Here is a 12,337-nt window from a genome sequence, read left to right as displayed (position 1 = left end):
GAGAGAAATGCGCGAGGCACGATTTCGTACCTCACAGCCCCAGTTTGAGAAATGGGCCGTAGCGTCGAGTTGACATAGAAAAGGAATCGGCGTCTTTCCGTGGCAGGTATATTGCTACATTGACGAATTATTGGGGAAACTCGGCAGAATCACCTCCTTAATTCCGTGTATGGCACTGGCCGGCACGCCCCGCGGCATCAAGGGGCGCTGGTCTTTTCGGAATGCCGGCAGTTAGGACGTTCTGTGGTTTGGTTTCTGCCGGTCAGCACTACTGTTGCTGCTGTTCCTGCTTCAATGGGAAACTCGTGCTCTCCTGGTTGCATCTCTGCCACACCCGCTCACCGCCGCGGAGTCGATGATATCCGCAGATACTACAGGATCGGTCGTGTCATAGGATGCGGTTCTTTTGGCCAAGTGCGAGAATGCGTCGACAGAGAAACAGGCCAGATTTACGCCGTAAAAGTGATGGAAAGGCGGATGAGTGGCAAGGAGAGGATGACGCCAGGCCGACCCTCGAACGAGGCGATGATCCGTTCAGAAGTCGAAATTCTCAAATCTTTGCACCACGAGAACATTGTTTCTTTCGTAAAGTTTTTTGAGGACAAGCATTTTTTTTATGCTGTTCTCGAGAAGTGCGACGGTGGCGAACTCTTCCATCAGATTGTCAGCCGAAGGCAATTCACTGAAGAAGACGCCTCTGCCCTCTGCAGGCAAATGGCGTCTGCTCTCGCTTACCTCCATGGCCAAGGCGTTGTTCACCGCGACGTAAAGGTGCGACTCTCAGCAATTTAGTTGCAAACGGGAATGCGGTGCAAACAAAGGACACTGGCTGTTGCTCCAATCCACCGGCAAGAATGCATGATAACGCATGACAGCATCAACAAATGTACGTCCACCAGTTGCAGGACAGCTATGCGCAATTTCTTCTGTACGCATGTGATCACAGGCGGAGAACTTTCTTTTTAAGAGCAAGGGAGCTGATTCAATAATCAAGTTGATCGACTTCGGAATGTCTGCAAGGGTTAGTTTTGTGAGGTGTATGCGGCACCGTGTGCACAGTGGCGTCAGTGTATGGAGAAGAAATAGAAATAGTCTGCTTTACTCAACATAAACTTTTCCCTGTCCTTTGCTGCAGCTTCCAGAATGCGGATACCTAACGGATCTGTGCGGAAGCCCACACTACATTTCGCCCGAATTGATCAGGTGCCTGATTTGCCATATCGTTAAGAGGATATATTCATATATATATAGTTGTGCCTGCGTAACTCTGTCCTGGGACAAACTGCTGCAACGGGAGAAGCAGAGCGAAATGAGCTGCAGGACCAGCAGCTAACCGTTTGCCCCCTTTATAGTGTGCATTTGGGCTCCTTGAAATTCCAGTGTTTAACGGGGAGGGACCTGCCTATGGTTCATGTGGACGCTGTCTTACCTGCAGCAAACGTTACAACCAAGGGGCTGACATGTGGGCTTTCGGGGTGATGATATACCTAATGTTGTTTGGGAGGTATCCATTTGAGGGAAGTAAAGCCAGCGCAATAGCGGTGAGTGGTCGGCGCGGTGGGGCTTCCGGTGTCTCAAGGGGAATAAGGACACCTAACTCACTTACAGCTATCGAACGTGACATCAAATTCTTGAGGAATTGGGGTAGACTTTGGTGTGAATGTGTTTGGCGCAGAGAGAGGTGCAAAGCAAGCAACTTAACTGGTCACGGGCGGCCTGCCCATTTTTAACAGATGCTGCGATTGACTTCTTGAGTCGCTTGTTAGATAGAAACGAGAAGACACGGCTAACCGCAACTCAGGGTAACGCTGGAACTGAACTGATGCGTCATTTTGTCTTGTGTTTTGTGCTGCACGTGCCCTTGCAAGTTCACAAAAAGAGAGTCCAGGCTTCCCTCGTAATATTGCAGTGTCGCTGTAGTTTGGGGTTTATGCAAGTGTATGTCTGCATGCAAGCGACGTAAGCACGGATTTAGTCGGTACATGCATATGAGTAGGTTATGTGTTGCAATAAGGTGTTGCGTGTTGTGTAATTTTTAGCCTTGGCACATCCGTGGATTTCACAGCCATCACCTGATAAGGCGCTGTCCGTGATTGGCAAGGACAAGCTAGAGCTAGCGCGGTGAGTTGTGGCCAAACCCTCCTTTAGAATTTCTTCCTGAGTAACGCGTCGCATGTAGCGCCCGACTGACCGTTATTCAGACACGAGTAGCTTCGTACAAATGGAAGCGCAGAAGTAATCAAAGGTTGTGGGCCACATGGTGAATTTGAGGAACGGTGCACACGCCGGCATTGGGGTCGTGCAGGCACACGACAAACTGCACAAAATATGAAGTGTGTTGTTGCTTCAGCTCGAAGTGTTGTGCTTATTAAATATTGTGCTTATTCTCTGCAGACGGCTTTCCGTTGACTGTGAGCACCAAGGCAGTCAAACATCAACGAGGAAGAATTTCAAGGTTGAGAGGCCGCCGAAGCCGGTAGGCGCATCCAGAACCCATCTATCTCACACGCTCAACCTTGTGGCGCCCCTGGGGATTTTTTCAATGAGTATTTACAGTGCGTAATCATACAGGTTGTGTATGCTGGGCGCTTGCTTCAGCATAGTCGTCAGCAGGCGGCAGACTCCGCTAACCACAGCAACCGAGAGCAAAACGGAGAGTTTGACTGTGGTTAGAGGATGCCGAAGACCTGTAGTGTGACAGTGATGATTATGCTGCAAATCAAGAGTGCCAACGGACAGGTGGACGCCTGCAACTGTGGCGTATGGGACCGTTGCATATGCCGAACTGTGCAGAACGCGCACATGGGACAACTACCGCAACCGGCGTGACAACGGATACAGATACTGATTCAATGAAGCCCGGCATTGAACGGACACGGCGCAAGCAATGTTTGGGAACTGGGATGGAAAGAACATACGCATCTACTCTGTCCTCTACACACCCCATTTTGACGCTGGGCCATACAGTGCCGTCGCGCTCTCTCATTTTCAACCACAGGGCATTACTCGATGTTTTTACAATGCGTGGGAGTCACAAAGCCTCTGCACTCGACATTCCAGCAGATGTGTTGGGATGGGTTGAGTGGTGACAAGACGGGTCCGCTGTGGTAGTTTGTGGTGGACAGACATGTAGCCCGTACGAAGCCATCTTTGCGGGGCCCAGGAACTCCACCCACCAAGTGCATTCAACCGTCCTCGAACCATTGGCTGCACACACTGTTGATTCCCTTTGCTCCTTGCTCTGCCCAGAGATTCTGTTTGGCATCTGGAGTAGTGGCCTCCGCGCAATGATGCCGAGCGGCGACGCTCTTCCCTTTTGTAGACGCTGATAACATTTCTTGTCTTTTGCGTTCTGTGCTCTGCGTGAGACGCACGAGGGTCTGCCCCCAATGAATATGCAGCAACTGGGACTTCACCCTTCACCCCAGATCCTGCCCCCTACCTTAATGGCAAGACAATGACGCGTGTTGAGTGAAATTCGAGCATAAATGTCGCAATAACCCATACACAGCATTCTAACCCATGTCGCCCAAACAACCTATACAGCACCGGGGGCAGGTGAAGGGGATGGAGGGGTACCTCGTGAAGTCCATATATTATTAAGAACAGTGGCACAGTGCACTGGCGCACTGCAAGCAGTTCCGCGATGTTGTAACGATTCGTCGACAGGCACAGCAAAAGTCATTACTTATTAAATGCACAAATCCAACCAATGCATGCACCCACAGCCTGTCCGCTAGCTACGAATGGCGCAGCAGCAGGAGCACAGTGACACCATGCAGCCCATGTTGGTAGTCGTCAGGTTTGACGGCCCAACAATAATGGGCGGCAGCACCTATTTGTAATGGACATCTTGTGATGATCGCGCGGTGGCCGTGTTGCCGCCCAGTCCCACTACATGCTGCGGAGACGCCAACTTGCCCGAGGGCCCTCGACGCCTTCCGCCTGTAGACGAACTAACGTGAATCCGAAGGAGGCCGAGTTGCATAGTCGTCGTCCCTGTCTCTCTCGTAATAGCGTCCGCGACGTCCTCCATCCCTGCATCGCAGCAGACACCAGCTAAGGGCCAAATGCGGTTGTCTCGAATGCAACCAGTATGCACCAATAATTGAAATTAGCTCGAAAAAGGCGCTTGCCAAGGAGGCAACATACCATGACAAGCACGCACTGACCACCATCATCATCATCCGCACAAACGCATCCTTTCATGCGAGTCTTCCACGCAGATCAACAATGTAAAGCGCCAAACAGTGCAGTGCTGTGGTATATGGTTACGATGCCACTTATTTCTCTCCTCGAGACCCTCCGACCACTGCAGTGTGCACTGCAGTGCGCCTTTATACACAGTGCCTTGCGTTTGACTTTGGCTTATTTCCAGCAGGAGACTCCAGCCCAAGTATCAAAGCGCTTCGTTGCTGCTTCTCTGTCGGCTCATGTGTGCGACTCTTTAGCCTCTGGAGGACCCCCCACCCAACAGTTCATTTCTTCGGGGACTTGACGCTCCCTTTGTCTGCCTTTGCGCTTTACCTTTTTAAATCTTTTCTCACTGCGAGCTGAGCTGACACCGCCATTTCACTTGACTGAGAAAATATGACTCGAGTGTCACGAAAGGCTGCCTGTGGTGGCGTTGTCTAGAGATGGCCTTTAGTGGGCAGTTTTTAAGTTTCGTTCGCTGCACATATTGGCTAGCTGGCTCACCCTGGCGGGTAGCGGTGGCGGTCTCCGCGGTAGCCATCGTGGGGCCTCGATCTGCTTCTGCTACGCCCACCACGGGGGCGATAATCGTCCTCCGGTCGTCCTCTGTAGTCTCGCCGATAGTCATCGTGACCCCCGTAGCCCTCGTCGTAGCCATCGCGTCCGCGCCTTCCGTATGCCTCCCCGCCGCCTTTATAGCTGCCGTCGTAGCCCCCTTGGTCCCTCTCGTAGCGCCCAGCGCGGCCCTCGTAACGGCCACCCCCATGCCCCTCGCGAGGACTGCCTCTCTGGTATCTCCTGCAGCAGTTGCAGATAACAAAATCATGACCGCAGCTGCGGTTTAGGCATGCATCTACAACGAGAATCAAAGGCAAATTACTGCGGAAACATATGCGAGGGAAGAACCGGAGCTGGGCGACAAGACGACATACCCATTCTGACGCTCAGCCAGGATCCTCCGCATCGTGTGGGGCTGCATGAGAATTCACATGCGTCACACAAGGACACAAACACAAGGTTACACGTGCGTGATGTTGAGTATGGAGCTTGGCCACGCAATCCCCGCACCTCGACAGGATAGCAGCAGCAGAACAGCAGAGCTCTCCCGATCCCAAGCTCATGGCTCACAGATTTTCGCCTGTCTTGTGCAATAATCACTGAAATTTCATTTCCATCAAGTAAAAATCTGTCGAACTCGCGTACAGCATTCTGAGCATCCTTCTCATCGAAATACTCTACGAAACCGAATCCCCTGTAGAGCACAAATAACCAAGCACACCGCAAACACGTCGTCTGCCTCTGATAGGTGAAATCGTTCACTTGGTGGAATCTACCATGCTTATGCTGGCATAGCCTCGCATATGGACTCCTTACACTCCCATGTTGGGGGAACAACGTACCGTGGTTCCCTGGTGGTGTGGTCGATGGGCAAATAGACATCCTTGACACGCCCCATCCTTTCGAATATTTCTCGAACCTTTTCAGGAGTTGTTTCATAGCGCAAGTTGCGCACAAGAAGAGAGCACCCGCGATTTGCCATGGTGTAAACGATCGAAAATCTGATGCAGGGGCGACGGACCGACGCTTTCGGCCTGCAGGTAAGAGGACTCTCTTTGGCAGCCCCCCTCCTTTTTTTCGAAACAAAAACTTTCTACAAAAATAATCCAAGCCGTGGAAGTTCGGAAAAGCTAAGAAGATTCGCAGAAACGCTCGTAGCAACCTGGCCGCCGCTCACACTACGCAGTGCTCCTGGGACTACGAATCCTGCATATGGTTCGTGCCAATACTTATCTTCAGTGCAAGTAGCGGAGAAAAAGGATAATTCAGCCGCAGCTTACTACCACGCCTTGAAACGTGGCATCGGACATATGCAGCCGGAGTAGGTGTGGCTGAAGGTGCAGAAGCAACGCATGCACCACGATGTTTGCTACTCAGCTGAAGAGTACCTTTTCATCAGGTACCTTGCAGGTTTGGCATTTGATGCTGAATATGTAAGAGTTGAGGACGAGACATAGGAAGTGGCTCGGGCTTACTAGCATCTTGACACTTCTAAGTTATCTGGCCTGAGCCTGCCTACCACGTAGCAAGTCTTAAGTCGTCAGGCTACGACCCATTAAGTGGAAAGGATTTCATTCTTGTTTACTTTTTACGTCCCACAACTTTGTAATAAAGTCGTGCTCGCAGGCTTGCTTCCTTCGCACAACGCAGCAAGCACAAGCAGGTGGTAGGGTTTGCCTTCTTCAGCCTATATGAGCAAATTGACGAGCTGGCACTCTCCAGCAAAACTGTGCGTGGTCTGCACAACGTATTGATAAAGTTGATGAGGGTTTATGGAGCAATTAGTTAGTCCGTACATCAGGAACCACAACTAGCTTTTTGTTAGCAACGATGAGATCATACCCCAACCTCGTAGAATTTAGTGTTGTTCTTTTACGTTTTTCAACATCGCAAACTCGCATAGTTTGACTGCTGTGGATTCTGAATGTTTGACGGGCATCACCAGAGCAGCCTTAGCTCCATACAGACAGTTGTTTTTTGAGCAGAGCCCACTGCTGTTGTGTGGCCAGCATCTGCGCCTTTGTACAGACATTGCAGCGGTTGTTTACCGAAGACAAAGATCCTTTGAACGAGGGGCTTTTCACTTGCTCATTTCACTCCTGCTTATACATGGGTGGTGGCCGCACAGCCGAGCTTGCCATCGACACGGGCATGACCGTCTGGGCGGCCGAGCGCGTCGGCACAAATCTTGGATTCCTTGCAGACGTTTTGTATCCAATTAGTTATGGGCTTTCATCATCATGAAGCAAAATACTCCAGCTCCTCGTCCACGGCCTTGCATCCCTAAATGTGGCACTGATACGGGGCAACGGGAGGCTGCTGCTGCGGTAGCGGCTCGAGCCCAGGTGAAACACTGTGCCGCTGCTGGTTTGAGGCGGTTGCTTATCGCTCGAGACGAAGCAGCACGGTTCTGTGGCCGCAGTGGACATCTACAGTCGTGGGTTGGCCGGAAGCAAAAGGTTATCGAGGCAACGGCTTCCCGATTCGTTGCTTCAGTCGCACGCTCCTGCTTAGAGCAAGTTCAGGTTTCAGGTGCAAAGCTTGGAACTACTAGCAGCCAGTCAGCCGCAATATCCTTTGTGGAAGATCCCATTCCCATTCAGAGCACATCACCCAGCTTTGGGCGGGAAATCTGTAGCGAAGTCACATCCGCACGGGCCTCTCAAGACCACGAGTCTCGTGAATCTGCGCTTGACGCACCGTCAATCAAGGTGCGTGAGGGCTATGATGTGCCGCAACCCATCCCCATATCAAGAATCTGCAAGGTGTCGGGTTGCTGCATTGGTGCTTTACCACGTGGAGAGTATAACGCAGTGGGCGACCCAAGACAGCTCCCTGAAACACACAGTGCTCTCAAGCGACTGCCTAACGGTGTGACTACCGGTTTCCAACGTCTTTGCAGTGGTACCACGAGAAAGGGTTAGTCATAGCTCTCTACAACTTCAGGAACACTCAAGGCTGTAGCGTAGTAGCACGACTGAAGTGCAAACTAGAAAAAATTCCCAATTGGGTTTCAACCTCCGTGATCCACCTCTTTTGCTTTTCGACGATTGACGTAGATGTCAAGCGAAGTTCATCAACTGAGCAATTCTCTGATCTTACACCAAGGGTTCATGGAGGCAAAGAAAAGTGGATGGAGGGCTACCACCGTCTTAGTGAGCAGTGCGCAAGCCGCACGCCTGCCTAGTCTGCCTAAAACAACAATGGGAAGGTGCTGCTGAGAAACTCCGTGTATTGTGGTAGAATCTTGCGATTACATATTCAGATATAGACAATTATTTCAGGAGATTGCCACTTTGTTATCCAGTTCCAGACTCCCTCGCTGGCAGGTCCGTCTCCATGGTTCCGTACTCTACTTCGTTTGCTGTTGTATACCATACACATTGGACTGCACCGCCTTGACTCGAATTTCCGTGCCTCATGAGTGTGGTGAGGGTTGTACAGCGGGATGGTCTAGACTTCGCATTGACCACAGCTGAGCGCGAGTACAAGAAGGTACGAATACCTGCCCTTTGAAGCAGGAGGCCCACCCTATTATCTGTACTCTAGAATCAATGCACATAATTCCATGGCGTTCGTGTAACATCTTCTCCTCTTTCAGGTACTGCAAGAATTATCCGGTGAAATCCGCAGGGCCCGCTCCTCTGTCAATCTAATGAGTAAGACAGGAACGTTGCGTTTAGGACCAGGGATGCTCAAGTAAACTGAACCTGCGAACTGACAGCTACGTGGGCCTAGAGGTGTTTCTTGACCTTGGGAGCAGAACGTTCCCATATTGCACTTTGGCATCGTTATATTAACTGCTGCCTGCTTTTTTAGGGGTCCAATCATGCACCAATGTAGGCGTTAACAGTATAAGCATTTTATGCAACGCTGGGTTGATTTCTTACCTAAAGTCCGCCTGGAGTAGCACAGTCGCTCGCCTTGAGGATACACAGGTCAGGATCAACTGTATTCCCTTCTACACCACGCATGTTGTGCTCGCCGTCTCCAGTAATCGATGAAGGTGCTACTTCTATAAAATTTGCTTTATCCTCAGAACGAGATTACGGAATCTCTGAAGAACTCTATGTCACGGTCACTGTCGAAGATTTTTAAGACAAAACAGATCTCTATGTCGAACTCGACCTGTTGAAGAACAAGCTTTTATGCTGCACGCTTCATGGAGCTTGACTGAGGAGACGTTGGAGATGGATGTCTTGCGAAGCCGCAGTAGCGAAGCTTTCCCCGATTCGATCGCTGCTTACTTAGCCTGGCGGCAAGGGGATGGTTATCACCGCAATTCACACTGATAAAAATCCATCGGATATCCAATGAATATGGGGAAGGGCGCAGCCGCAAACGTTGCAACTGAAATCGACACAAGCCGCTGTAACCCTCCGTTGGGTTAGCATTTGACGGCATACGCTGCATTTGCATGTAGGCCTGAAAGCCAAAACAGGGAAGCAACGAGCTTCTGTTTTGCAGAGTCTCTTCGGAGCATATCACAACTATGTCAATAAGGTAAAAATAGTAGCAATTACCGTAGGCATCAAAAAATCCCCCTTCACCATAGTTACAATCAGGGTCATCCCCGCTACATCTACTGCCGTTGAGCATGCCGTTGTTAAATTCAATCGTGCGTTTTTGTAAGCACGGCAATCGAAGGCGCTCCTGCTCTGAGTTCAGTGCATGGGGGAACAGTAAACCCATGTTCGCCACTCCCTAAAATTGCAAAACATCTGCTCGCCCTTTGCTCGCCATGAACAGAGTAAGACAGGCCAAGCATGGCGTTGCTTTTAGGAACTCGCTGGTGCTTCGCCTGCCCATTAGTTTGAAGCCGGAAGGTTTCTCAATAAGGTTTTGGGCATCGTAGCGTATGTACGAGTGTGAAGGGCAATGTAGGAGTAGCATACTTTGCATGAGTAGCTTGCTCGGCACTTGAACGCAAGTAGACCCACAAATCTGCCCCCTCGGATAAACCAAAATGCGTCTAGGTCATTCCAAGGGGCCTTTCCTCGGAGCATCCTCGAATCTATGTCCTTTTAGTCGAATTAAACCGTTTTTGTTGTTCACCTTCACCTGCATGTTCTCCGTAAGGTCGTGGCTTGAGTGTCCACATAATAATATAATAAGACGCTTCCGTTACAACTTGCGCAAGAAACTCACTCAGCTTTGATGTGCTTACATTGTTCGGCCACAAAATCGCAGCCACTGAATTAACTCAGCTTCAATGTGATGCGAAGTGCTGCTTTGCTGGTGGCTAGGCGGTGTTTGCAGCCGATGTTCAGCAGCAGTTTGCAGTGCGTCGGCGAAAGCCACCCACAGGGTCTTCTGCCGTGTCCCCGCCAATACCATATCTCGGCCTAGAGTGCAAAGTTCCTCGCAGCTTGCCGCAGCTGCCGCTTTCGAGAAGGCGGCCAAAACGTATTCCGCGCAACTTTGCTGTCCTAGTCGCTCTAAACCAGCGAAACCCTGCGCAAGCGAAGACGCAACTTAGACTGCAGGCATGTGTTCGAATGCACCGTCACCATCATTCCTAATATGCCATCCGAAGGAAAGAGAGAGAGAGAGAGAGAGAAAGAAATAAACAAATAAATAAATAAATAAAGAGCGGCATCACCCACGACACCGCTGAGAGCAACAACGGTAACAGTCAAATCGGCATGAAGGGAACTGACGAGTGCAAGGTCGAAAGGACTGCAGGGCAGCCGCGAGGACACAGCGCGATAGGCCTGTTCTTTAAGTAGATGCAGCACAATATCTCTGTCTCTTTGCAACAGTTTCACATCATCGTTGCTGCTGCCACTGCAGTCAAGCGCAGAAAAAAGGACAGCTCTCGAATTGCTGCTTATCTGCGGGGTCGGAATATCCATGGCTGCAGAAACACTCGCCAGCGGCCAAACCAATGCAATAGTGTCGCGAGCATCGCCTTCCTCAAAAAGCCTCCGCGTCGTCTTTTGCATCTTTCTCAAATGCCGTTTTGCTGCAATCAGCAGCTCCCGAGCTGCTGCCATGTTGAGGCCCAAGGGCTCTGCAGTGGCTCCCAACAGCAAAAACAGACGACGTAACTGCGAGAAGGTCAGAGAGTTCCACTGAGGCTGCAGACACGCCAACAACTCATCCTGTAGCTCTCGAGCGGCAAAACAAGCTGCGGGATCTTGGAGCAAGCCCCCTTCCTTCATGGCTAGTAGAACCGTTGCACCATCCGAGAAATGGGCCCTCAAGTCAGCTTTTTCCGCCTCTGTTGTCAATACGCCTTCACGTGAGGGGCCAGCGTCATCTAAGAGCAGTGGGCTGGCGGCTCCTCGAGCCGCAGCCCTAAAGGCAGAGCACAGCCGCCGAGCCACCGCTATCGCGAGGGGTCCTGTCAGCTCTCCGGCTTTGGAAAAAGCCACAACCAGCAGCGCCGCAGTAGCCAGAGACACCTTCTCCTCCTCCACTTGGTGCATCACTTCCTGTCGTTGCGACGCCCAAAATGAACTTCCACATGGCGCTGTTCTGTGGTGTTGTGCGGCCTGCACCGTTGCATCAGAAACAGCCAGGATTCAGGCGCGATTCAGCAGGAGGAACGCATATACACATTACAAACTGCGTGAAGGCTTGGCTTCGTATCCTTACTTCCAGCACTCGCTGAACCGCTGACGGCGCATCTGGACGCGCATTCTCTCCTCCCTCCTCTGGGTCAGAACGGTTCGATCCTTGGCGTTGTTTCCTTTGCACATGAATTTCAACTTCACTCCCGTTGCTGCGATGGCATGATAGGGTAGCAAAATTCAAGCTTTGTTGCGGCAATAACCGAACGCATCGCCAGTTGTGCAGGCCATACCAGGCTGAGTGCGAGTGTGTCATATGTCTGTTAATGCCGGCATACAGGGTCATCGGAGATGATATCCATCTCCTTTTCGATGAACTACATATTGGCGAGGCAACTTCTACACCCCTTTGAGCTACCACCATCGGCAGGTGGCGATGGGCCTCAACGGCCTCAACGGATGTTCGTAGGGCCCGCCATTGAAACTCATGAAACTGAGACATGCAGAAAACATACGGTTTTACGCGAATCCTCTCTAATTCGTGCTTGTAGTGGTGTTGGTGGGCCACACAATTCATCGAACTTGCAACTGTAAGTCGATTACCAGAGGGTGACAACCCACGTTACGGCGGCGCAGAGGAGTGCAATTACGCTGACCCCAGGAACTGCTGAGGATTGTTTACATGGTAAAACAAATTAAGACACAAGCGAAGATGATGGAATAGTGAGTTGCGGAGACAGCCCGGAGTCGGCGGGACCGATGCTGGCGTCTGTCGGCCGCTTCTTTCTGTTATTGATGCGGCGCCTGTAGTGCAAGACACTACAATGGATCTATAGTTTGACCTCTAGGGGCCTAATGGCATGAAAAGGAATAAATATTATGGAATACTTCAGGGATTAGGACACTTTTAGATACAAAAGCCGCTTAATAGGATCAGTGTGCTCGCCAGCCGGCACTTGCTTGGGGCTGGGTGTGAGGCTGTTGCTGTGACTCTTGCACTGACCCAGGCTGTTGGGAGGTCACCTTGCAGAAAGGATAATGGTGCCTCCCTTTGACTCGATTACTCCACT

The 12,337-nt window shown here is 51.0% G+C and overlaps 3 protein-coding genes across 3 annotated transcripts; 1 reads left to right on the top strand and 2 right to left on the bottom strand.

Annotated features, from left to right (window-relative positions):
- Positions 1-294: 294 nt before the first annotated feature.
- Positions 295-2,673, top strand: EMWEY_00016570 (ULK kinase, putative; the record flags this gene model as incomplete). Its single annotated transcript, XM_013479760.1, has 8 exons — positions 295-771; positions 947-1,021; positions 1,136-1,203; positions 1,436-1,541; positions 1,676-1,802; positions 2,040-2,121; positions 2,395-2,476; positions 2,599-2,673. 8 exons carry the CDS (start codon positions 295-297, stop codon positions 2,671-2,673), a joined length of 1,092 nt encoding a protein of 363 aa, XP_013335214.1.
- A 1,283-nt stretch (positions 2,674-3,956) lies between these two features.
- Positions 3,957-5,734, bottom strand: EMWEY_00016560 (RNA binding motif-containing protein, putative; the record flags this gene model as incomplete). Its single annotated transcript, XM_013479759.1, has 7 exons — positions 3,957-4,038; positions 4,153-4,202; positions 4,471-4,558; positions 4,699-4,992; positions 5,127-5,167; positions 5,323-5,446; positions 5,595-5,734. The coding sequence occupies 7 exons, from the start codon at positions 5,732-5,734 to the stop codon at positions 3,957-3,959; spliced, it is 819 nt and encodes a 272-aa protein (XP_013335213.1).
- Positions 5,735-9,915: 4,181 nt separating this feature from the next.
- Positions 9,916-11,844, bottom strand: EMWEY_00016550 (hypothetical protein, conserved; the record flags this gene model as incomplete). Its single annotated transcript, XM_013479758.1, has 4 exons — positions 9,916-10,190; positions 10,355-11,249; positions 11,353-11,479; positions 11,783-11,844. The coding sequence occupies 4 exons, from the start codon at positions 11,842-11,844 to the stop codon at positions 9,916-9,918; spliced, it is 1,359 nt and encodes a 452-aa protein (XP_013335212.1).
- Between the last annotated feature and the right edge of the window lie 493 nt (positions 11,845-12,337).

The sequence above is a fragment of the Eimeria maxima genome, genomic scaffold, assembly GCF_000499605.1.
Source record: "Eimeria maxima Weybridge genomic scaffold, Emw_scaff135, whole genome shotgun sequence".
Taxonomy (NCBI): Eukaryota; Apicomplexa; class Conoidasida; order Eucoccidiorida; family Eimeriidae; genus Eimeria; species Eimeria maxima.
The sequence above is the reverse complement of the archived record's forward strand: the minus strand, read 5'-3'. Positions and strand labels throughout refer to the sequence as shown.